The 26,814-nt window shown below is 40.9% G+C and overlaps 3 protein-coding genes across 3 annotated transcripts; 2 read left to right on the top strand and 1 right to left on the bottom strand.

Moving 5' to 3' along the window:
• The first annotated feature begins 10,382 nt into the window (after window positions 1–10,382).
• LOC146644855 (vesicular inhibitory amino acid transporter-like) lies at window positions 10,383–13,674 on the top strand. The gene is made up of 2 exons (XM_085394221.1): window positions 10,383–11,138; window positions 11,866–13,674. The coding sequence occupies exons 1-2, from the start codon at window positions 10,758–10,760 to the stop codon at window positions 13,051–13,053; spliced, it is 1,569 nt and encodes a 522-aa protein (XP_085250347.1). The 5' UTR covers window positions 10,383–10,757; the 3' UTR covers window positions 13,054–13,674.
• A 922-nt stretch (window positions 13,675–14,596) lies between these two features.
• On the top strand, window positions 14,597–20,214 carry bpifcl (BPI fold containing family C, like). The gene is made up of 16 exons (XM_085393722.1): window positions 14,597–14,683; window positions 14,782–14,915; window positions 15,043–15,154; window positions 15,349–15,480; window positions 16,214–16,369; window positions 16,456–16,519; window positions 16,647–16,707; window positions 16,827–16,918; window positions 17,100–17,276; window positions 17,378–17,437; window positions 18,742–18,909; window positions 19,115–19,182; window positions 19,268–19,310; window positions 19,397–19,457; window positions 19,678–19,754; window positions 19,858–20,214. The coding sequence occupies exons 2-16, from the start codon at window positions 14,816–14,818 to the stop codon at window positions 19,900–19,902; spliced, it is 1,416 nt and encodes a 471-aa protein (XP_085249848.1). The 5' UTR covers window positions 14,597–14,683; window positions 14,782–14,815; the 3' UTR covers window positions 19,903–20,214.
• A 1,391-nt stretch (window positions 20,215–21,605) lies between these two features.
• On the bottom strand, window positions 21,606–26,256 carry LOC146644857 (PRELI domain containing protein 3B-like). Its single transcript, XM_085394236.1, has 6 exons — window positions 26,109–26,256; window positions 24,706–24,874; window positions 24,495–24,584; window positions 24,206–24,276; window positions 23,916–24,018; window positions 21,606–23,801 (listed from the first exon to the last, which is right to left on the bottom strand). The coding sequence occupies exons 1-6, from the start codon at window positions 26,138–26,140 to the stop codon at window positions 23,685–23,687; spliced, it is 582 nt and encodes a 193-aa protein (XP_085250362.1). The 5' UTR covers window positions 26,141–26,256; the 3' UTR covers window positions 21,606–23,684.
• Between the last annotated feature and the right edge of the window lie 558 nt (window positions 26,257–26,814).

The following is a 26,814-nucleotide window of genomic DNA, read 5'->3' on the forward strand; positions in this document are numbered from 1 at the left end:
TGAAAATGTGTAACTGCAAAATACAGCCGACTGGAGGCTCGGTGTCGCAGATTTACAGTTCCTGACAGATTTTTAAATCACTTTTATCATATAACCTTGATGTGTGTGATTTTAGCAATACGAACTGGAAACAAACATTGATTAAAACACACACACACACGCACACTATACATGACAAATCCGAATGGAGAAAAGCATAAGCATAAGACTAATATTCCAGCTAAGTGATTCCCTAAATATGAGACGACCCCCCCCTGGTGGGCTAGCAAGGTACTGCAGGTGGGCCCCATTTATGTACAGTTACATTCCATCTATCCATTGTATTTATATACAAAGTTAATTAAATCTGAGAATAGGCCGTGGTTAGTTTGCGATATTACTCTTTACTCTTATTTACTGCTCTTGTTTCGAAGTTCGTGTCCCAGTGGCAGGTGGGTCACACTTTAGCCTTAAAACTGTGTATATGACTGGGTAGTATGAGCAATTTATAGCCAAAACCCTATATTAGTTATATATTTTGAATAAAATGTTCAAGTAAATTCATCACGTTTTCTTGTATTTCTTTTTAGAGTGAAGATTTAAGATTGGGTGAGCCCCAGCACTCTTAACTTTGAAAATGGCTGGTCTAGCTAATTTAAACAAAATACAATTAAAACATTTAAATTATTTTTAATTCCTGATCACCAATTTATTTTTGAAATGCAGTTATTTTATCTACAAAAAAGACCCCGTATAGAGTTTCAGAGAGCTGTATGGTAAACACCAAGACCCATCACATCTGTGTAGGTTCTCAGTTCCAGGTCACAGTAATCTAAGGAGCTTGGAAAGAAACTGGACTTCTTTGAGTTTCTTGAAGAATTTTCACCTCTCATCCAAACAGCTTCTTCAGCTCTAAGAACAAATAATGGAGATTCCCAGGTATTTAAGCCCTAGTGGGAGTTGTCCCTTAAGATGGTCATTGACCCACTATTGACCATGTGCCTCATGACATGAGCCAAGGTGTGAAAAGGGGTGTGGATCATTATCAGCAGAGGTTTCGGGTGAGACCTTGCCTCACCCTATCATGTGACTTCCTTCCTTCCTTTTTGAAATCCTTTAAAGTGACCTCGCAAGAACTGCTGATGAACTTCTTGGTAGTATTTAGAGTGATCTATGCTCTACATCTGCTACTTCAGTTATTAGCAAAGGACTGAATAACACTGTATTCATTTAGAGTACAGAAGTCTGGAGCTGGTCAACTGTTCCCTAACTTAGAAACTCAAGAGTCTGGATAACTGTATCAGAGCACAGTGTCTAGTTTTGTTTTGGGCTGTTGTTTTATATCATTTTTTGTTGCAATAACTGGACTACAAGAAATTTCTGATAGTCATTGTTTGGAATATAAACGTTAACAACAACAGAACCAGGACAGTGGTATATGTACAATTTAGAATTTTACAGTTTTAACAGTTTACAGTTTGATTAATCAAATCTGCAACTGAGATATTCAAAAGTACATATCATGTCTTTCGCATTTTATATTCTTTTTGAGAGAATTATTTTAATATTTCTTGAATATAACAGTGCAGTGCGTTTTTGGTGAAGGCCAAGAAAATGCTGTTGAACTGAACGAATCTACTTAAGCTTTTAAATTTAGCAGTACCGAATGCAACTGAGGCAATCTTTTGCATTATTTTTTAAGTTCTGCTAACGTTTTCGGGTTTAGACTGCACAATTTTGCTCTCTGTGTTGCATTTTTAACTTTATGTCTACTGTGTCCTCCAATCCCTCTTGGGTCCACACACTCTACAGGTCTTCTCTTCTGTTACTATTAGATCTATTAGCCATTTCTTGTATGTCATCCCGCGTTTGCTCTCTCCCCACCCTCCTGTCTCCTGTCAGCACTGTCCTGTCCAATAAAGCCAAAAGGGATCATGTTCTGAAACGTTTCATCATCTTCCAAAACGTCCTGTCTTCTAATGTAACCGATGCTCCCTGAACGGAGAGTCTTTTTGACCTCATCATTGATAATAATCCGCATATGTAAAGCTGTATTTGTTATGTCCCATCCCTAATTTCCAGCTGGGAATGAGAAATGGGCAAGGGCGTAGATTTGGCATGGACGGAAGGGATATGTCCTCACCAATATCCGGCGATTATTGAATTGTCCCCACCAATAATTTGATCTCTTCGAGTAAAGAAAAACAAGCCAGACAGAAAGAAAAAAACGATCTGTCAACGTCTCATTCACCCAGCGGTGCAGAAAGAGTTAAATTACGTCCTCCACTGGAGTCCTACCGCATGTGACAAATATGGCCAATGTGATTGGCTGTGCCTTTCAGGGAGCTCTGTTTAGTTTTAGCAGCGCCAAGCCTGCGCTGCGAGAACCTGGAGGAAGAGAGGAGGATGGCAGCAAAAAGGAAGAACCTGGGTATAAGAAAGTTATTTTCAAAGAAACCTGTAAGTCACTTAAAGTCAAGTTCACTCATAAAATGTGTCCGTCATAATAACGTTACAGGCTATGCTAGGGTTTGGCCCACATCAGTCTAAAATTGTATGTAACCATGAATAACGTGTTTTGGAAACTAACTGCACAACATGCAGCACTATTAGTTCTCTCAGTCTCATTTCTAATTTTGATTGAAACTGTCTGGGAAAACGGCAGCCTCGAGCAAGCCAGGATATTAGTTTACAGAGGCTGTTAAAATTATATGTCTAATGTTAAAATGTTGGTGACACAATAATTTCCTCCTAGTGGTACTGACATATTCATATTTTTGAGACAAAATATCATGAGGTAGTCAAATATTCCACCTTGTAGTGCAGCTTGCACAAATTGTTTTAAAAATGCACTCACCGTACAAACATTACTGATGAGTCAAGATCTGCACAAATTGACAGAAACACTGAAGCAGCTACACATTTTACTCTTATTGTCATGTATGTCCTATTTGTCAGGTGAATCAATGTGTTATTTTATCAGGTGGCAGTATGTCCTAGTGCAGTCAGAGGGGAAGAGCCAGGGCCAAAGGTGAGGCACATCAAGCACATAATAATAATTTTAATCTGAGGATAAAACGCATGTACTGAGACTGAGAGCACTGAAGCTAAAGAAGCTTCAGTGCTCTCAGAAGACTAAAAGCATGGCTAAAGTTAACAATGACTCAAATGAGATTAAACAATGCTGCTGTATGCCATGTCCACCAGGAGAGACTGAACAGTATAGATGTAAAACAAGTATGCCAGCAGTTTATCTCAGTTAACGAGAGGAGCAGGCATGTGTTTGCCTCCTTCACATAGTGGACATTGAGTTGTTGTGTGGGGCACCAGTAGTCCATGTCTGTTGCTGTAATAGTAGTTCATGTTCAGAATAAAAAATCCCAGCTCACTGATTTGATCGGGGCAATAGTGTGGCTAAAATGTTGCGTAATTCTGCTGAGAGACCTGGTGGTTTTATGGACAAAAACCAGCAGGTCATTCAGTGTTCCCTTAGTGCTAATGTGTAAGAGATGTTGGTGCAGTATAACTGAAGTAATGTTGTTAAGTTCTTAAAGTCATATTCTTTTATTGTCATGACTCTATTTATTTATTAATTTTTACCTGATTTATATGGAATATGGCTGAAATAAACTAAAATCTAAATTACTTAGTCATTTGTTTAATAGTAATTCAACATTATATATTCACATATAAATGGTTATATAAATTATATAAATATAAATTAAATGGTTTAAAAGCATGTAGAGTAGCATATGTACGCAAGTTCTCCTTTTTTTATCAAGAAGGGGGGGGGGGGGGGGGGGGGAGAGAGAAACAGGACAGGGTTCGGTGGTTGAATCATCCGTTCCCAACAATGCCAAAACCAAATCTACGCCCTTGGAAATGGGTCCCGAAAAACAGAGGGTAAAATGTGTGGGAATGTGGTAGCAGACAATCGTAGATGTTTAAAATGTTCTAATGTTGGAAACTTGTGCTGGAACGCAGGGGCAGAAAGAGACGCACATTACCACGATTTGTATCCACATTTATAGAAAAAGTGACATAAATATACCTGCCTTTCACCACTAGAGGTCGTATGTCACCGTGTGAGGATAATTTATGTGCTCATATTTTCATTCATAGTTCATATTTGAGTTATTATAGCCAGATTCTCGGATTAGATCTGTTATTAAACATACAGATTTTTTTTGGTAAGTCTATATCTTCAATCTCGTAATACAAGAATATTAACTCCTCTCTAGAATAATATAATTGCCTTTCACAAGATTTTTCCCTCTAGTCTGAAGCTCTGGCTCTAACCACTGGAGCCATTTCAGTCTGTGTGCAAACTAAAATGCATGTTACAATTGTTGTTTTGTTTTATTTTTTACACGCGCAGTATAAGCTGAAGCCATTCAATCTGTTATTTCACCAGTAAAATTCCTGGATTGTTTCCGTCTGCCATCCTGTTACTCTCAGCTGACCAGGCAAAGCCTCAGCTGGATATGTGGGGCACCTGCACATGAGAGCTACTGTACGTCCCAGTCGGCTTCCATTCAGATCAGCCATCCGCTGCATTATCTTAATGGAAATGGAACCCACTGTGGCAAAAAATGAGACACGAGATGCAAAAAAAGATGTTATGTCAAGTATTAAAATGGAAGAATCGTTTCTTTATCTTCATCTTTTCTTCTTGCAGTTTCTTATTCTTTGTTTTTATAACCATTATGCCCACCATGTGCAAATGTACACTTCATCTACTTCACATCCTGTGAAACTGAAACACAGCGAATGCACACAAAAGGCAAACACACTCAGTTAAACCATTAAAATACTGAAGACTGAAATACAAGACTGAAGGGCCAGTATTGTGCAAATCCAGCAAAGGAGCTCTGCTGATTATTATTATTATTATGATTATGATACACTTTTTATTTAGCTTTTCTCTCAAATAAACGGACACTTATACAGATAATCAGATAACATGTTTTTTGGGGGCAGCATTATTTCCTGGATAGCAGAGACACGTTGGGGAGGAAGACAAAGGTGTGTGTGTGTGTGTGTGTGTGTGTGTGTGTGTGTGAGAGAGAGAGAGAGAGAGAGAGAGAGAGAGAGAGAGAGAGAGAGAGAGGTGGGGGGGGGGGGTTACAGTATGATGGCGTGTCACTAAAGCACGAGCACAGTTCACTGCTCAGGCACAAAGCTCTAAGTGACTGCCGCCCCCTTCCTCCTGATGCTAATAAGCAGATCTGGGTCACATCACCCTCTCAGACACACACACACACACGACTACATACCACTGGTAAGACACAAACACACACAACACACACAACCGCATCCATACTATCCACACACAGAGAAAAATTCATCCCCTTCCTACATTCTGTCCTTTCAAACACACACACACACACACACACACACACACACACACACACACACACACACACACACACACTGGCGTCCATTCCTCCTAGGAGGCGAGACGTGACTTTGTGCTGCTGTCTGTGCACAGCGCTTGCAGCTTTATGCTTGTTGTGCTTGTCATCCAGGCAGCAGTGATGAGGAGGGGGCAACTGATAGGCTACAAGCACTATGGGAGTGCCACGCGTGATGCCAGGCAGCCTCCATTTTGTGGAAGAATGAACAGACAGTCCCCACTGAAAGAGAGGGGGCGTGTTATAAAGGTCCTGTTTCATTAAAAATGTTTATGAATACATCGGTGATTTATCAGCGACGATAAGTCTCACTATGATGAGATGCAGTTAGTCAGTGGGTAGTGGGTAATGGGCAGGGCTTCACCTCCTTACAGCAGGACGTGACTACAGTTTCTCCTTCAGAATATTTTTGTTTTTTTTTCCCCCGCACACAGTTTTGGGAGGAAAAACATCCGTCAGTGTGGATTAAGTGTGTGACCGTGAGTCACAGCATTCTGAACTCATTTTAATTCCGTTGTCATGGCAACACAGAACTTTCTTTTGGCCCACATCAGCACGGAATTAGGAGACATCCCTCCTTTTATCGCTTTTCTTTTTGTAATTGAGGAGGCAGCTTTAACCATCCTTGGTCGTTTGTTTAGGTTTGTGTCATTTATGGCAGGAGCACAATTAAGAAGCCTGCAGCAGTGCCAAAGCCAATAAGTGCATTTTTCCTCATTTGTTTTTTCTTTTTTTTCTTTTTTCTCTTTTCTTTTCTTTTTTAAATTCGAGTGTTACTCGCTGAAAACCGTCATTTTACAGACCTGTTTAACTGATCATTTGATCACACACACACATTTTCAGTGATTTCCAATGAACCCCTAGTTGGATGGTTTATAATCCATACTACAGAATGTAGTATATACATTTTAAATTACTACAGTATTTAAAAATGTTCGTTTGCACTGGTTTGGACAGAGTCATGTGTCTTCGCGTATTTTGAGATCAAATCAAATGTAATGTAACTAGATTTCTGATTGAAAACTCGGTTTAAGGTTGGGATAAGATTCGGCTGAGGATAAGGTTTGGGAAAGAATTACTGCGATTAGAGCAAATCAGATAATACTGTCAGTAACTGCTGCGTTTGTGGTAGTGTTAAGAAACGAAGAAAGCAGGAAGAGAGACCAGTTTATGTAACGACTCTGACTCTGAACACTTCTGATATAGCAGAGGCACGCTGCAACCTCTGTGACTCTCCTCTGCGCCCTGTCACGTCTGCGCATTCAAGCACACACGCTGAGACGCATACACAGTAAACTGCACTCCTTTGTCTCTCTGTCTCTCTCTCTCATCACATACCAAAACACACACACACACACACACACACACACACACACACACACACACACACACACACACACACACACACACACACACACACACACACACAGGGTTTGTCACTACCGCTCTCTTCAGTGCCTGGCCCTGTAAGCCTAGCAGATCTTTTTGGGCCACAGAGTGATGAATGTGTTTGTGCACCTGTCACTATCCATGCATCAGATATGTGTGTATGAGAGAGAGAGACTGTGAAAAAAGGTATTTCTAAAATTTTAATTTGTTATTGGTTATTTCATCCGCTGGGTATTTAAGAAAAATAATACACGTTTGGGCCTTCCAGCCATACAGGTGTTCTCACTAGCCTGGCTAATCCAACTTCTCATCCGGTTGAGCAAAGCTGTAGAAGGACGTGCTCATTCACAAACCCCGCCCTGAAAAGCACCTGTCCATTCACAGCCACCAGAATTAGTCACGATAGGCCCATCCAACTTTGTATTTCCACACAGGCCAAAATATTCAATTCAATTCAATTTTATTTATATAGCGCCAAATCACAACATAAGTCGCCTCAAGGCGCTTCATAGATACACAAATAGTGTGGTCGAATAACTGCAGCAAACTCTGTTCTTTCAGACGAATCTGCCAGTGTGTCATTGTAGAATAAAAACCTTGATATAAGCATGAGTGAGTTGCTGGGGTTTAAGTGAGGTGTGTAACAAAATCAAGTAGTAATGAATGTAATTTTTAGTGGAGCCATGTGCAGAAATTACAGTCATAGAAGGGAACAAGATCCGACTTTTGGGGGGGACAAAAAAACCCCAAAAACACAAACAGTGAAACTGTATTTTTCGCCTCCATTGCTGCAAATCATCATTGTGAGCAATGAAATCCACAATGTTACAAAATAAAATAAAATGCACTGCCTCACAGTGGTTTGATCCACTGCCTACATTCCCTCACTCCTCTACTTACCCGAGGTGGACTCGAAACAACATGTGAGACACTGGATTTACAATAAAATATATTTACAGTCACATATTAATAATATTCATGATTTTTTTGTGTTTATTTCTGATTTTTTTCCCCCTCAATTTTATGATTTCTATTTAACTAATCAGTGCATCGGTGTTGCTTGATATGGGTTTATGCAGCTGCATATAAAAATGTCTGTTTGTTTCTCAACAGTGCAGCTTTAATTTATACATTAATGAAGGGAAAGGTTCGATTTAAGCCTTCAGACAGAAAAAAAAAACCCGACCGGTGCTGAAACAAAAACTCTTTTCTCCGAAATCTCAAAGCACACGCGCGCACACCCTGTCCAATTACTGTGGCCATGGCAACTATCAGAGATTATTGCTCCCAGTCAGCACTGCACGGCTGTTAGACGGGGCTGTGAGCCTCTCCTATTTCAGGCCTACACACACACACACACACACACACACACACACACACACACACACACACGGAGTCTGAATTAATCCTTCTCTTTGTAGCCTGGAAGCTAAACTGCTCGCCCCAGAAGCCAGTGCTAAAGTAGCTCAGTTTGAAAGAAAAAAAAAGTCAAACTGAAAATCGATTTATTTTCTTCAAGGGGAAGCAAAATATAAATCTATTCTGTTCGACAGGATTTAATCCGGGCTTTTATTTTATCACTTTTATTTCCCTTTTTAATCTGTTTCACTGTTACTGATATTATTTTCGAGTGGAAGCAGCGAGTTTTTATGTCGGATGGAGCTGAATGTACCAGAGCTGCGTGTTTGCAGTCGTGTGCGCGCCCGTGTGTGTGACATTTGCAGCGATCCTGTCCCGGCGTTAGCCCGGGGACTGCGCGTGTCATGGGGGAGGGAGAAGCGCCTCAAGGTCTCATCCCAGCTCCTCACCGTCCTACACACACACACACACACTCAGACATGATGACACACACTCACTAACAAAAACTGTGTTGGCCTGAACACAAATAGCAGCTGGCAAAGCAGCTCAAGCCAAGCATGAAAATATGCGGAACTTTTACTGTCCTCTGGCTCGTTTCTAAATTTAGATCTCTCGCCCGTTTTTTGTTTTTTTTTTCTTGTAATGATGCTCGTTAAAACATTTGGGCCTGTGTTTCGCAATGGTTTGTTCTTTTCAGATCATCACAATTGCAATCAATTTAATCACAGTTGTAAACAGGCGTCACAAAGATTGTTCATATTTTAGAAGCTCAAAAATCACTGCTCAGGGAGAATGTCTGTATTTTTCAGCCTTCCTGCCACGGAGCGCTACGTTTTTGCCACAGAGGCAAAAATGTGATGACAGTTTTGCTGTCTTGTCACAGCAAATTACGGAGGGACAAATGAGATGCTTCGTATTCGCAAGGATTCAATTCAATTCAATTTTATTTATACAGCGCCAAATCACAACAACAGTCGCCTAAGGGCGCTTGATCACATCTGAGGTGGAGAAGAAATATTCCCTTAAACTGAGATTTTCAATCTCGTCTTTAGATGAAAGCAGCTCAACGAGAGAAAATAATTATTGTATAGATTCGATGTTGCCCGAGTTGTGTTGCATTTTAACGACTGCTTCTTTGGTACATATTTTCTGTGTGACTGTGGAGCTGTCCGCGGAGCTGTCCTCGGAACTGTCCGTGGTGCGCATTCAGCAACTGGCCTGCAGCAGGATGCGCAACGAGTTGCATCCTTCCCCCAACCTGCTGATCACGCTCATCTGGAGTAGAGCTGCTGGCAGGAAACGCAAAGTCTGTTGCTGTTTGCGTGCACGTAACACACAAATAAACCCTGAGATAAATTTAAGTTTGACTCATTTCAATATTTGCCTCAAATTAACATGCTTCGTTTCTCTCACCTCTTCTGTTTTCATTACATAAAATATTACACATGGAAATGTGTAATATTCATCGATATTTTTTGTTGTTAACAAAACATGTTTTATGTAGGAACATAAAAAATTTTAAAGGTGGCACGCTGGGGCCTTTTGTCTTTTACAGAAAACAGAGAAAATTCGCTGTGCGCTGTGTCGATTGATATAGCGAGATATGGCGCAGTCATCGTGCTTCATTTCACAAAATTAGGATAGATTTCAAGTGTTGGAAGAGAATTTTTTTTATTTAATTTTCCTTTTTAAAGAAGAATATCGCGATTATTCACGCCTTTGTAGACGACATTGTTTATTTGTCATATCGGCGTATTTGAGGTATTCCAGACGTCCAGACGAGCACTCGGAAACTCAAAAATAGCCTTTCCAGTTCAGTTATTTTTACACAGCCACACAGCAGCAGGTTTGGATAAAGGGTGGAGGTTTGTTTCATCACATCACACCCGCCGTTTGTTGGTATCGGTGTCCGTGGACCTGTTGACAGGATGAGCAGGTGAAATGTCTGGTGTTTTCATTCATGCGTGATGTCAGACGCACTTCTGTGACACTGATGTATTTAAATGGCCTGAACGCTTTTATTTTCGTGATCGTTCGGTCGGTCAACCCCAGATGAGATCTCTCTCTATCTATGTCTCTCCACGTCACCCGTGACGGTTCCGCTGCGCGCGAGCCTTACACTGGCACTCTGTGCGGACACGTGCACGCCCCTCTCGCTCCCTCTCTCCCTCTCTGGGTGATGCGGAGATTCCTGCGCTCACGTTGTCGCCTACAAGACTCCAAACTGAGAGGATTGCTTTGTGTATGTGGGGAGGAAAAAATGCAAAATTGACATTTTTAACGACGAATGGAAATATTTTTTCGTTTTGTGTCTGATCTCAGGCGCTTCTTCGTGGAGGCAGATGCCAAGGAGTGTTTTTATTAAGGGAGGTAATATGGATAAACAAGCCAAGAAAAGCAGCTGAGGATATTTTTTAAGCTTTGAGTAAATCGGTTAGGCAGCCGTTAGAATGCTGGTTAGTTTATTTTGCAGTCACATCGAAGAGGCAACAGGCATGGTTTCACTGTAGCGGGTAAAAAAAGTAAAACAATCAAAGAAATTGCCCTGCATACACCTGAATCTGCGCTTTTTACGCGTCCTATTTAACTGTAGAACGGATTTTCTTTCGGAAAGAGATGGCTCACCTAATCCGACACAAGCTCACCAACAAACTGACCAATGCGGCCCACACGGTGTCCAACAAATCTCAGGCCAAGGTCAGTGGGGTGTTCGCCAGACTGGGCTTCCAGGCCGCCACGGACGAGGAGGGTTTGGGTTTCGCGGAGTGCGACGACTTGGATTATGACTACAGGCAAGGTATGCAGATGGATGTCCTTCAAGGAGAAGAAGAAGGGGGGCAGATGGAGGGAGATGGGGAGCTGGAGGGAGACAGCCACTACCAGAGAGACGGCACCGGGCCGAGGCCCTCGTCCCTGAAGACAGCAGGCTCTCTGGAAGAAGACAAGCCAAAAATCACGTCATGGGAAGCTGGCTGGAACGTCACCAACGCCATTCAGGTAGGCCATGATTACTGTCATCCTGCACGCGTGAGTGCAAAAGTACCATGTGCTGCACGGCCATATTAGGCCTGCAACCGCACATAAAGTCACCTTGAAGACTTCATATTTTCACATTTAATATTTAAGCTGGAAAATAGGATGATGCTCATGGGATGCAAATAATTCCACACAAGCCAAAATTAGAGTTAGTCACCTTTAATTTTGTGCGATGAAACTATAAAAGGTTTCAAATGTAAAGGGCCCGTTAAGCTACATTTTATCAGTTAGATCCAAGCTTTGGCTTCACCTCGAATTGGTTTGAGCGTAAATCCGTTGCAGTGAGTGGGTCTTAAAATGTATTTATTCAAATCTTTTTATCAGTGGAGCTGCAGGCGGGATCTGCTTGACTTTGATAGCCTGGAGGCTGAATAGCACCCACGTGCTTATCAGAGCCTCCATCAAATTAAAAAGCTCAATCAAATGAATTTGAAAATTCGTTTTGGAATTTTCCTTAAACGCTTTAATTCGATCTATTATTTAGTACAGATCAGGTATCGGACATATTATTGCAGTTTAATTTAAAATAATCCGTGGTGACAATTTTTCCTGTTGCGTTATTTTTAAATATAAATTTAGGCTGTTATTATATAAGACGAGCTGGTCCTTGCATGCCTGGGTTAGCTCGGCCTGTCACTGCGATGTGGGTCTCGTCCATTACCACTTAACTGCGCTTCTCTTTCCGCAGGGCATGTTTGTCCTCGGCCTGCCGTACGCCATCCTCCACGGCGGCTACCTCGGCCTCTTCCTAATCATCTTCGCGGCTGTGGTGTGCTGCTACACTGGCAAAATCCTCATCGCGTGTCTGTACGAAGAGAACGAGGACGGCATTAAAGTGCGCGTGAGGGACTCTTACGTGGACATCGCGAACGCCTGCTGCGCGCCCCGCTTCCCGGCCCTGGGCGGACACGTCGTGAACGTGGCTCAGATCATCGAGCTGGTCATGACGTGCATTCTTTACGTGGTGGTCAGCGGAAACCTGATGTACAACAGCTTCCCGGGGTTTCCGGTTTCACAGAAAGCCTGGTCTGTGGTGGCCACGGCCGCGCTCCTGCCATGCGCGTTCCTGAAGAACCTCAAGGCCGTGTCCAAGTTCAGCTTGCTCTGCACGCTGGCCCACTTCGTCATCAACATCCTGGTGATTGCCTACTGCCTCTCCAGGGCTCGAGAGTGGGCCTGGGAGAAGGTCAAGTTTTACATCGATGTGAAAAAATTCCCCATTTCCATCGGCATCATCGTGTTCAGCTACACCTCCCAGATCTTCCTCCCATCGCTGGAGGGAAACATGCAGAAGCCCAGTGAGTTCCACTGCATGATGGACTGGACTCACATTGCGGCCTGCGTCCTCAAGGGCCTCTTCGCCCTGGTGGCCTACTTGACATGGGCAGATGCCACCAAAGAGGTCATTACGGATAACCTGCCTTCAACGATCCGGGCTGTGGTGAATCTCTTCCTCGTCTCCAAGGCGTTGCTTTCTTACCCTCTGCCGTTCTTCGCCGCAGTTGAAGTTCTAGAGAAATCTTTGTTCCAGGATGGCGGGAGAGCCCTCTTTCCAGACTGCTACGGCCCCGGAGGGCAGTTGAAATCATGGGGCCTGGGCCTCAGAGTCGCCCTGGTGGTCTTTACCTTGCTTATGGCTGTCTTTGTCCCCCATTTCGCCCTTCTTATGGGCTTAACTGGGAGCCTCACCGGTGCTGGCCTGTGCTTCCTCTTGCCAAGCCTCTTCCACCTAAAGCTCCAATGGAGAAACCTCCTGTGGCACCACGTCTTCTTCGACGTTTCCATTTTCATCATTGGGGGCATATGTGCCATATCTGGCTTCATCCATTCCATTGAAGGTCTCATAGAGGCGTACAGGTATGACATCCACGACTGAGAACTTCAGAGAGGGCCTGTGAAGGGCAATTGTCCTAAAATAACGCACTCCTGACGAAAACACCGCACTGAGGACTTGGCATAATCACTTGAGGAGGATTATTTGTGTGAAATGTACATCTTTTTTTTTATTATTATTTTTGCCTTCGTGATAATGTGCAATAATAAACTCTACAGTCATAGTGTAAAGTAGTCTACTCATTCCAGAAAACGTGTTTCTTTAACTGGACAGAGGAACACAACCTCCTGCATGATAGGGGGTGAATGAATATGCAGGCATTTTAAAAAGCCTGTCAAGTGTCAGTCTTCATGCAAAGATCCAGTTAAAAAGCCCGACACGGGTCTAACTGTGTGCGTGTAGTGTTTATATCTGGGGAATGAAATATGTGGAAAAACAATGGAGTGATTATGTTCTTGCTGGTTTGTTGAACTGCTAGATATCAGTATCCCCCCACTTCAGAGAAAATACAAGACTAAAGCACCCATCCGATCAGATGGTGCACCATAAACCATGAATAACTTGTGTGTAGTGGTTTGAACAGAATGATTTTTTTTTCCAGTCGGTTTTTGGTTTTGTGTTTCTTTTTTTGTTGTTTCTTTTCATTTTTATGCCTATAGTAGTCCTTGCTGTTTGTTTTCTTGGTGTTTCAAGTGTCATTCTGGATGACGTGAATTCAAGTGCAAGCAAGTGGGTCCTAACTGTGTTATATATGGAGAACAAAAAAAAAATGTCTGATAATATTCTGTTCCTATTGAACTTGTCAGTTGTGAATTAATGGAACTAATCATGGTATGTGAGACAAAAGAGTATTTGTTGAATCAAGAGATAAATAAATGAGATATTTTATGGCTGGTGATTTCAATCTTTTCTTACCTTTTCTCTTCTTTATTTAGCTTAACCTCTGCTAAACTTCCTCATTAAGAATAAGTTGTTGCCACTTCGCCTTTTCACAATGTGAAGTGGAGGCACTGAAAGTGGGGTGGAGGTACATTTCTACATTTTCCAGTATAATCAGTTCATGACAGACAGCATAAACCTATAAAACTGCAAGTGGCAAACAGTGGGAAAACATAGCACATTTGTTATTAATCCTATTGTAGATGTGATCAATCTGAGCACAATTGCTGTTTAACTTTTAAAAAAGTTAAATAATCTAAAAGTAAACAGATAAATTTCACTTCCTTTTATAAGCATACAGCTATGATTTGCATTTATTCTGAGAATGAGGATGTTGGTACAGTGACTTTTTTTTTTAAAGAATACTTTTAATCTACCTCCAAAAATTACTGGTTATGGCTGCTGTGCTTCCAGTGCAGATGGAGGGGAAATTTTCTTTCTGCTCATCAGTCCTATTTGGCTTAACTAAATTGGTTTTCTTAGAAGTGATACCACCCATGTGTTCAATGCAGACAGGGCAGAATCAAACAACTGCTTCCTCTTTGTCACACCGACATAAACAGAGAACGACTGCAGGAGGGGCCCGGGGTATTGTTAGATGTCTGTGAGTTTCACTTCTCAGTGACACAGGAAATTAAAGAAGAAAAACAGCACGGAGAGGCTGAGGCGACATGTTTGCACATGCTGAGCAACTCTGAAGAGCTGAATTTGGCAAGTTCATCCCGCATTTCAGGTATGATACCTGTGTGATTTATCTCAACAGGTTTGCTGTGCACGTTTGAGTTAAGAGTTTACTTTCCCACACCAAAATGTAAATGTCTTTGACAGCAGCACTGTTTGTTTGCACCACAAACGGCAGAGGAAAATGCTTCTATCTGTGACAGTAGTGCTCAGCCTCCTCTCCTGCGTTTGTGGAGAAAATCCTGCAGTGCAAGTTGTCCTGACCAACAAGGGGCTTCAGTACGGTAAGGACATGTTGGATCGGCGCTTGTTTTCACTTAGCTGTTAAGGTTGTGTAAACACAAGTCTGTTAATAAATGATCCGTTTTATTCACAACAACTGAAATTTTATGCAAGTGCTGTTTGTCCCAGGGAAGCATGCAGCTGCAGACTGGATTCAGGAAAGGTTGAGTACAATCACTTTCCCTGACATCACCGGCAGTGTTCACATCGTATTCGGGGACGTTGACTACACTCTAACAGGGTAGGATTGCATTCCATGTTCTACAAGTACAAAATCTAAGAATCTAAAATATCCTCTATAGAAGGAATCAGCATTTGTTATGAAAATTTCAGCACATGCATGTTAGCCAGCAGGAGTCTTTATTTCACTCACATGACTGATATTCCTCAGCTTTGTAACCTCTGGTTTGTCTCTGCTCTCCCTTTGCGTTCTAGCATCACCATAGTAAAATGTGACTTACCAGAGCCTTCTGTCGAGTTCCTTCAGAATCCCCCAGGATTCAAGACAACCATCTCAGACCTCTCTATTGCAATAACAGGCGGGTGGAGAACACATTTTGGCTTAATGTGAGTTTTCTACGTGTAAAATACAAGCTTTTGTACAGTAGGATTATAGGGTGTAATTTCTTAACATGTTCCATTTGGGTACAAAACAAATCATCATCCAAAAAACAAAAAAAATAAAACACGTGAGACAATCTGATCATCCCTTTTAACACATCCTTTTTTTTAAAAAAACCACTGACTATAGTGTGATTTAAATCTGTAATGTACAGAAGCAGACGTGAAGTATAAATGAGGAAGTGTTAGTGATAGTGATAGTAAGTGTTTGAAGCTATAGTGTGTTTTTAAAGATAGTCTCTGGCGAGGTGAGGTTCCGCTCGCCTTTTCTAACACAGCTGGCATCTGAGTTATGTTAAACCTGAAAGCTTATCACCTGTATTTTAAGCTGTTTACAAAACCTGTGATATTTTCTGTTTTATCATCTAACAACAGGGGGTTAGAGTAACTTTCAGCGCTAAACCCAAATATTAATTACAGCTTTAATCTACTGATGCTTTTCCAAACTTAGTTTCCATGTAACACATTTGAATGTTCTCTAAGCAGAGAAGTAAAGAGGGAACATTTCACATCTATATTAAACATGAGACCTAATTTGTAAACTCTATCAGATGCCTGTTGTAAGATACGCCACATATGCACAAGTGACAGATGTTTCAGCGCCTTTGAAAGCAGATGTTGTGTGAATAAGTGTTCACCAGCACCAACAATGCACTGTGTTTGTATTTTGTATATCCAGAAACGATGGCGGGACGTTTGATATGGCTATATTTAACGTAGATGTGACCTCTGTGGTGCAGCTGGGGAAAGAAGCTGACGGGCATCTGTCTGTCAGCAGCATCAGCTGTGACGCTCAGGTTGGAGATGTGGACATAGAATTTCATGGTGGAGCAAGGTACAGTAGAGCAGAAAGAGGGAGACACGGGGAGGTGGTGGGGATTTCATGTATGATGTAAACCTTGGCTTTCTATTTGTGAACAGTTTCATCTTCCAACCGTTTGTGGAACACTTCAAGGGACGGATCAGAGATGAAATACAGAAAAGAGTGAGTGCTTCTCTACAGCTTCATCGCATGTGTTAGTGGATGCTTGAGCTTTTCTGTATGATCGTCACATAATGTTCACTGAAATGTGCTGTTAAAACACCAGGACTTTGCTGTGTTTTCTCCCTAGCTGTGTCCCGGTGTGGAAGAAAACATTGAAAGCTTTGAGAACCTCCTGCATGTCATGAACGGTACTGCAGCTCCTAATTACAAAGAGGAAAACCGTGGGCCACAAATTAGTGAACAGAATAATAAAATAACAGCATTTTAAATGTATAAAGGAATAATGCTTTTTTCTCACTCTGCTCAGTTTCAGTCGATGTGAATGAAGTTCTCTCTCTTGCCCTTCCTCTCACTGACATCCCTATCATCGGTGCTTCAAGTATGAATGTGGGCCTTAAGGTAAGGATACACATTTTCCAGTTTCTATGTTAATGTCCCGGGCTTCTCATAACAGTCCATCTACAAGCCAACATATGCAACTATATTTTATAATGAAAGCTTATGAAAAAACATTGAGAAAGGAATAAGAATTTCAAAATAATGATATTTAGTTTTATTTGATCAATTTTTTTTATTAAAGGGGGAGTTTTACAATATCAAAGCTCCGGTCGAGCCTCCCTTTGAGGCCCAGCCTTTCACCATGCCGGACAAGCCGAGCTACATGCTGTCAGTGGGCATGTCTGATTTCACTCTGAACTCTGCCTCCTATGCATACTTCTCAGCTAAATTGCTTCAGCTCCTCATCAATGACAGCATGGTAAGTGAACACACATACTAAAAATAAAAGACAGTTAAAAGCAAAACAGTTCAAGTTTGAGGTGAAGTGTGTGGTTAACAGACGTTATTTTATCCTCTCAGATCCCTGCGATATCTCCAGTGCACTTGAATACCACCTCATTGGGAAAATTCATTCCAAAGGTAAGTCTGTTTGTGTCAGGGTTACATTTGGCAACACTGAAAAGTAATCCCAGAAACACTACATGATGATGTTCACCCTGCAAAACAGCGATACTTCAAACATCATTGCATTCTCTCAGATTTATTTTTCAATTCGTTTTCACGTTTAATGTTTTCAAAGCACCCTGACCAAGGTTGATATGGTTAAATAAAACTAAATGAAAAATTAAAGCTAGAAAAAGATTTTACTAGGCTAACATAAAAAAAACCTATAAGCTAATTTTGTAAACATTTTTAAACCCAACTAAAATAAAATTAAAATGTATAGAGTTAATTTTGTGTGTCACCTACACTCACATATCACTGACATGCTCACAGACACACACACACATTCACACACACATCACATGTTCACTGTTGCAGACACACACGACGCATGTTCACATATGAGTGTTTTAGCTGCGAAGGAAGGCGGGAGTTGGAGTTGGGCTAAGATCAGATCAGAGAAGATCTCCCCTTGCAGCAAGTAAAAGACAGAAAGCGCTGTGGTCTTGCTTTTGTACACAAGTGATTGGTCTCTGAGTCAGCGGGGTTTAAGTGTTAAACCCAACAGTTCTGTTGGGTGACTGTGAGGACAGTTCACTGTTCTCTGTTCACTGGATATTTCCTCTTTTTCCGACCATTTTTTCACCTCATTCACGTAAACCCTCGACATGGTTACGCTGGAAAATCCCTGCAGATCAGCAGTTTATGAAATCCTCAGACCGATCCGTCTAACACCAACGATCACGTTACATTTGTCATTCATTCAGAAGCTTGTATGTAAAGATGTTTTAACAGATATGTTAAAATATCTTTGCATACAAAATGACAAGCATGATAAAACCAACCAGCTTGAAAAACAAACACACACTATGCCGATAACTAGTCACAAAAACTATTTAAAAAATCAAGACAGCTAAGTTTTGCTATCGTGGAAGTGAAAGTATTTTATAAATGGGCTAAGAGAGGAAGTATGTCTTCCATGCCTGTCTCAAGTACTTAGGTAAACATCCCTTTTCTAGTATGACCTCCGGGAGAAGTCGATGAAACACTCTGTGGCCTCTTGTGTGTTTTGTCTTTGCACGTATTAAAAAAAACCCACTTTAATTCAGTTCATATGATTAGCTTTGTGTCTTTATCTTCATCTGGGACTCATTTGGTTTCATCAGGACTCCGTTACCTCACTTACTTAGCAGTAGTTTGCTTAATTTATACTACTTTCTCTTTAAGTTCGATACAGTCAAGAATAAAGTGTTTACACTTGTTACTTGTTCACTTTGCAGCTTGCCGAGATGTATCCAGATATGCTGATGAGTGTTCTGGTTTATGCCCAAGAGGCTCCAAAGTTTTCCATCCAGCCTGATGCCGTTAACGTCACCATCAAGGCTGTTGCGAAGGCCTCCGTCATCCTACCCAATGGTACCCAGATCCCGGTGTTCACCATCAATGTTGTGAGTACTTTTGTTTGTTGGACCTTCGCTGTACTCACTATATTATCTTTAGGGTTGTTTGGACCAACTTAAACTGCAGCATGCATTCTTTACGATTTCTGACATTTTTTTAGCAGCACTGATCGACTACAAAATATGACAGATTAATGGTAACAGAAATTAACATTTGTTGCTACTGAAATATAATCCTTTTTTTTGGTTCCAGGACTCCAAATTCAGTAGCGAATTGTGGATCGATGACGGAAAACTGAAAGGCTCTGTGAAGATGGATAAGTAAGCATAAGCAAGTGTTAAACTGCAAAACTGAGCTCAACTTCTTAAACTTCATTCTAAAAATAATGACACTGTTTTCTTCCAGTCTGACGCTGACCCTTGCGTCGAGTGAAGTGGGGACTTTCAAGGTAAATGTCCCCAAAATTAAATAAACAAGTAAAAACAGCAGATTTTCTGTTGGTCACAGGTCAACAGCGTGTTTTTCTCTTTGCAGACTGACTCTCTTGAATTCCTGGCGAGGAAGGGGGGGGAAATTGTACTGATTAGAGTGAACCGTGAGTCTTAGATACTTCATTTTTGCCACTTTGTGCTACTTCCACTTCTTCATGACATTTATCTAAAAAACAATGTGTATTATGTCAAGCAGTTTCCGTAAACTAGAGCGACGCAGGGCAGATACGAAGTACTTCCCCTTCTCTTCAATCTAACAAAGGGGGAGGCTCGCTGTGTGGAAACAGTGTTGCTCCTTTCCTGACTTGTTTTTTTCTGTGACAGAGAAACTGGGAGAAGGATTTCTTGTCCTCGGGACAAAACATGCACAGCTGGTCAACTCGGTTCTGAAGAAGGAGAAGGTCGGTACTTTTAGGAGAACACACAATGCTTTGGTCTTTGAATGAATCTGTAACTCAGAGCAGAATTCATCTTCGGGCTGACCACTGTCTTTGTCCCAAACAGGGATTCATATTAATCTCTTCAGACGTGCAGGTGTCGCTAACGTAGAGACGCTTCAACTGACAAACACCAAACATGGCTGCTCCTCGTCACAGTTCCTCATCAAACCTCCGACCACCAATCAAAATGAATGTGAATGGATGAATCTGTAGTAACAGCCCTAATGCTGTCTCCTCATGTCTGGATTGAAAATCATGCTTTGAAGTACATAATCAAAAAAAACTTGGCTTGAAATTTGCACATCTTATTTGCAACTTTTGAAACGTTTCCTAAGTGGAGCTGCCAGACTTCTTTTCTCTTAGTGACAACATCTATTTTTAAAACTTCTTTTAGATTCTCTGATGAAAATAATGATGTGAAGACGAGTGAATAAAGGATTAAAAACAACTTCTGTCATAACTTTAGAGGACTTTATAGACACGTACACTCACCGGTCACTTTATTAGGCACACCCTCATGGACCCTCTTTTACTTTCAGAACTGCCTCTTATAATCCTTCATCGAGGTGCTGGAAACTTTCCTCAGATGTTTTGGTCCATGTTGACATGATTTGTTCGCTGTGCCAATTCCCTGTAAAAACAAAAATAGATTTGTGGTTACTGGACAGAGGTCTGGTGTCTGTGGAGTTCATCTGAGTACAGTGAACTCATTTTCATGTTCAACAAAAACTGAGATGACTTTTTGGCATGGTGCATTATCAGAAGAGGCACACTGACGGGAGATGCACCCAGTATGCTTGTCTGCCGCTGTAGCTTTCCGTTTTAAGGTTCAATGCGATGTGCGTCATAGTTATTGTAGTTTTGTATTTTCTAATTAGTTTTTTATTTTTATTTCATTTTGATTATTTTGTTTTTAGTTCAGTTTAGCTTCAGTTTGCCTCCAGGGAGGATTTTCTTGTTTCACCTTAGTTTTTATTGTTTAAAAATGTTCAGCGTTAGTTTGGGTCTTTTTAATTATTATAACACAAAGTGCATATGTCAGAGGCAAGCTCTAGGAAAACTAGTACAGATATTACAATAAAAACACAGAATTTCTTTAAAGCAGTTAACTCATTGACTTTTGTAGACACCCAAAAGTGTCCTCATTAGTCCAGCTCTAATAACATTTGTACTAAACTCAGATACTAACAGTAAGGAAAATACTTCTAATTCTTTTCAGTTCTTCGTTTTTATGTTAGGTTTAGTTTTAGTTAACTATAAAAACCTTGATGTGCATTCAGAGATCCTCTCCTACATACTTTGTTGTAACAAGCGGTGGTTTGAGTTACTGTTGCCTTCCAAATCAGCTTGAAGCAGTCTGTCGTTCTCCTCTGAACTCTTTTTTTGGACCGGTCTCTGTAAACCTTATAGACCGTTGTGTGGAGAAAAATCCCAGATCAGCAGTTTCTGAAATACTCAGATCAACACATCCGGCACCAACCACGCTGTTTAAAGTCACTTAAATCACCTTTCTTCTTCATTATGATGCTCAGTTTGAGCTTCAGCAGGTCACCTTGAGCCCATCTACGTGTGTAAATCCATCTAGGTGTTACCTGAGGTTGGCTGATTGGATTTTTGCATTAACTAGCAGGTGAACTACTGTTGAGTATACCAATAGTTAAAAAAAAAAAAAAAAAAAGCACCCTAATAGACAATCCTATTGTAGCTGGTGACAGTACACTGTGCATTATTTATTCTACCACCAGAGGGCAATGTCTTTAAAAGGAAAATTCCAAAAGAGGTGTTTGATTCATAAAGTCAGACAGCAGTGAACAGAATTTAAAACCATTTAATCTTTGACACAAATCCTCAACACCATGTTCATGAAACAATGACATCTCTTTATTTTGTAACATTTCAGTGTGCACACTTTAGATTTTGTTCCACGTTCACATTCTTGGAATGTAACACCACCAAAGTATCAATACAAGCCTATTTACAGCCACTGTTCTCAAAATGTACCCCATAGAAAAACATCACATTTCATGAAATGAGACTGTGTGGACGGGTCAGGTTTTAGACAAAATGATCAAGAGGTGGGTTGCACATGATGAAACTGAAAACCAGACAGTTACTGTTTTAAATGATGAGTCAAACTGGAAGTATGCATGTAATGCTGTCGAAACAGAAAGCTAACCATGGAGCATCTTGGAAGACCTGTGATGCTGCTGAGATCCAAGAAGGGACACTTTAACACTGTACAAAGCTTAAGATGTACCACCAACCCTTCTCATGTAAACTTTATTTGTAGCTTTGTACATTTTATAGTAAGTACAAAAAAAGAAAAGAAAAAAAGGGATGTAACATTTCTTTCATCTCCTTGTGGTCTTTGAAAAACTTATTAGGGACACTAGCCATTGTTAACAATGTAGCACCTGAGAGTTCTCTATGACACAAACAAGAAAGATTTAAAGAGGGGGAGGGACTGCACCAAATTTGCACAACATCACAAGCCAACAGTTCTTAGTTGGTCAGTTCAGCCTTTGTAAATGTTACAAATACAAAATAAATAACAATCAAATAAAACAGAGCTCGTTTGCCACAAATAAAGTTAGAATAAAGCGTTCTGGGGTGTAAAACTGGTTATTTCTATTTCTCATGTAGGCACAGAATGTGACCCTGAACGTAACCCTGCAGGGCTGCACCACAACACTGGTGAGCGTCAACAACACACTAAACACTGGTGAATCCTGACACATTGCTCAGTGCCCACTCTTCTTTTCCTTCTTTTTAATTTGCACCCTTCGAGGACTTGCCGCCACTTAAAGTATATATGCTGAAATTAAGTTAAACATTCAAGTATTTACATTCTCATACTGTAACACTTAACTATACAGCACATCACTGTAAGAAAAAACTGAATTCAGAAATCAAGAATTCTTGAAGCAAAACTCGACCACAGTGACCCACAAGTGGGTGAAGAAAAAGAACCAAAAAAAAAAAAAAAAAAAAAAGTCCGGTCCACTGTGCTGACAGCTGTAGCATATATACCAGTAGTCATGCATTAGTAACACAAACAACAGTCTGCTCCACTTGGTTTAAATGCACTGAGACGTTTGTTAAATAACAAGTCTAAGCTGCCTTCATTGCTCTACAACACCTTCTCTCACTCTCCTGTGACCCCTGACACAGTTATGATGCAGTATCAGTATCAGACCTCAAAGTCTAACCCATGTTCTGAGGGAAGTTGCACTTCTTCAAAGTGTTTCTGCTATGGTGAAAACATCACCCAAAGGTACACGGAATCTGATCCACCCACCTGACAGAAAGCTGATGCAGTTTGTAACTTACAGTTTCCCCTTTACTTTCATATTCTTTTACAGTCTGTGTGTATGGCAGCATTTGGTTTTGAGACATTTCAGTCAGCTTTGCTGTGCACGGCATGGTCAATCAATCCAAAGGTTGACATTAAAGTTGCTCCAATCGAGCCATCCTCTGCTTGTTTATGAAGATTTGAAAGCGATGATGAAATGTGAGAGACAAAAGGAAGAACCTGGTGAGATGATTCAGAGGCACGCTGTGAATTCAATTCTAAAAAAAGTTTCCATATCACAAAACCAAGTCATATGAGCTTCAAGTGCAGTCCGATTTAAGTGGTGTTTTGTTTTTGTTTTTAAACCGTCATCAGCTCAATGCTTCCTCGTCACTACCTGACTGGTGTAAAAGTCTGTTGGCGCAGACTGCTGAGGAAGGACTAACAATGATCTCATGACAAACAAACGCAGGGCCGAAGGATGGGGCTGTGGTTAATAGGCTGTGTTCGCAGATGAGGTGAGGGTCCCCTTTGAGGGGAAAATTACAGAGAAGCCCATCGGTTCATGATGGTGGAGTAACAAACCGGGAAGATCCAGATCATTTATCTGCAACTGCTGCCGCCATGGGGGATCGCATCGTACCGCGAGCAGTGGCAGTCAGCTCCTCGATTTCTGTGTTTAACCGTCTGATTACCCACTCCATCGCCTCCCGACCCTAAAACAGACACAAATGCCTCACATTACAACGCGCAGTGATGAGGATTTTAAAATCAGAAGAGTAACTATATTATCAAGGTGAGTTTAAGGAGGATTTTAAAGGCAGCTTTACCTTGCTGGCATTGACAGATATGGTCTTGGCCATGAGACCCTCGAGGTGGTTGCTCAGACTGACGCCTTTCACACTGATCAAAGCCTCCTGTGTCAGTACTGTCCTGAATATGCAAGCATAGAAAAGTCACAAACACAGCTGAAACAAGTTTTTTCTTTGTAGAGTTTTTTGTTTTTAAAAATCTTGGAGTTAAACATTCAAAACCTTTTTGCAATAATAAAGGGTTTTTTTAATGTTGTGCTTTTTAACTCCAATTTAACTGATGAGAAAGATAAAAATGAGTCCCTTACTTTTCTGGGTCCTGTGGATGTGGCTTGTATGTCAACTTCTCATCCACAGACACCAGGTTGGTAAAGGAAATCTGTAAGAACAAAACACACCTGAAATCAGTCTTTTTATATCAGCATCTGCCACAAGGTGACACATAGCAACCACATCAAATCTATAGTGACAGAAATGCTGATTAGACAAGTAAATACAACTGCAGAGATCAGGTTACAGTTACATCCTTCCATAACAATTCGGCTTTCATGTCTGTATTGATGAAGCATAATAAAAGTATTTGTCAATCCTACTCACGTTTGTAGACTGCAGCTCAAACGTCTGCTGTTTAGGGTCCACTACTGAATGTTCCTGGACATACGTGCATGTTCTTGTGACCCCAAACATCTGCAGGAAACAATAAAATAAAAAAAATAATACAATTCTGAAATGATACAAGGAAAAACAACTTAACATTACCCAGTCTGAACAAAACACGTCGATCATTTCTCTTATCCTTTTAACTCACCGACTTGGCCAAAGCAGGGAGCCCCCACTCTGTGCTGAGCAGTCTGGTGCTGTGTAACCGTCCCTCAGTGTCCACACTTCTGTCCAGAACATCCACACCAAAGACACTGGGATTCATGGGATTGGGATACTTCTGCATCGCAGCCTTGGTCACCGTCTCCCATGGGTGGCTGTTTGAATCGATATCAACGTTAGAAACGGGCAATTTAACATTCTGAAGATGACTCAATGCTTGCTGCTGAGAGTGTGCTCTTCAGTGTGGAAAAACATCTTAGATTCTGAGGTTACTAAGGTAAACACTACTTAAAAATCCACCATGCCTGTATTTCACTCATCTTACAAGCAACAAAAAGGACCAGTTGCGTTATTGTGCATCTCTACCTCCATCAGAACAAGTGTACAAGTGAACTAGAACAGATATTTAATAGACATCGCTTGATTTGACTTGTTTGGCTGGAGAAAAGGTTTAGTGCATTTAGTATCTTGCAATGCAAGCAGAAGATGTGGTGCATTTGTGGCTCCGAACAGTCAGATCCATTCATGCAGCGCTTTGTCTCAAACATTCAAGTTAGCAGACGACCCGCTTAACTCCCAACCCAATTTAGGAGGTAATAATATAGGAGAAAATTATTTTCTGCAAATATGGGGACATTTGAATGTAACAACATCGCTGATGGTGAATCACAATAGCGCCTGTGTTTGCAGACAGGCGGGAGAAGAAACGCCCCCTCTGCACAGCGCAGACTCACAGCAGCAGCACCCACGGCTTTTCTCTGGAAACTTCTAGTAGAGGGTTTAAGCAACCAGACTGATTTTATTTATCAGTCGCTGTAAAACGAGCAGAAATGCTCTGATTATATACCGTTTATTGTGTTTAAACGACAGACCGGTCGTTATGTAACGTTCCCCGTCGATAATGTCAAACACGCGGGTAATTAAATTTTTCTTTATCCCGTAACAAATACCAAGGCTCGGGGAAAGCATTTGAAAACAGTCCTCCAAGGCTGAAATGTTACAATAAACCTAAACATCATTACAGTCATAGTATTCAAGGCGAAAAAATTAGCTTTAATGTTAGCAGCACAAAGCTAACGACAAAAGTTAACTCGGGTAAAGGGCACTTTAATTTCAAATACCAATACATGTAGCAAATACAGGCTTCAGCTGTAAACATCAAACGCGGTGGGAAGTCAAAAGTCATTTCTAAACATAACTAATATAAACTAAAAGCGTTGGGTAACTCGACTAAAGCGGCGTGCCTTCGTGTTATCTAACTTATCTGCAACCTTCGCAGCTTCGCCCAGACTGCACACGGAGCCACGAAAACTGATTATATAAGAAGAAATAGCCAACTTAACAACCATACTTTATAAAACACTACCGCAAAAAAAAAGAAATACTCACTTGAAAATGTGCTCTGACGTCCAAATCTTCATTTTTACCGTTTTTCTGTCAGAGCACGGGAGCCGGCGACAAATGACAGCGTGACCACTGAGAGAGGAAGGAAGGAAGGAGGGGCTGAGTGAGAAACCTTTAACAGTCTTAGCCGCGATGCTCCCCCTGCTGGCAGACAGAGCTGCTGCACCCCTTCCAGAATAATCCATTTGTTAAACACCTCTGAGACCCTCAGCAGCAGGGGCGGATCTAGAGAAATGTTCTTAGGGTGGCATAAAAAATTTAGGGTGGAAAAATCAAAGCCATTTCTTTACACTTATGCAGGTGTTAAATTCTGTAATAAAATACATCAAATGCAGGATAAATAAAGTCTTTCTGATTCTGAATTTGATGTATTTTAATAAACATGTTTATACATTTTTCATATAAACATAGTCTGCAACTTTCTTACTGGCTTAAGCCCAAATTATTACATATTCCAGTTACATAAAAAATGTGAATTTTGATGTTGTGTACTGTGTAGTCTATATAATAAATAAGCACTATGCCCAAGAAGTATAAAAGAAAAAAAAGCTACACAGAAAGCTACACAACAGGAAGTGGATGAGTTAGAAATACAAGTCTAAGTTCAGTTTCACACACTTTTTATTAAAAATAATCAAAGTTTTACATGCTTAAATTTGCACAAAATATCAGAAGTCTGCACTGTTAGTTG

This window comes from Rhamphochromis longiceps, linkage group LG20, assembly GCF_057381845.1.
Source record: "Rhamphochromis longiceps isolate RC_006_pf linkage group LG20, R_longiceps_female_GT1.1, whole genome shotgun sequence".
Taxonomy (NCBI): domain Eukaryota; kingdom Metazoa; phylum Chordata; class Actinopteri; order Cichliformes; family Cichlidae; genus Rhamphochromis; species Rhamphochromis longiceps.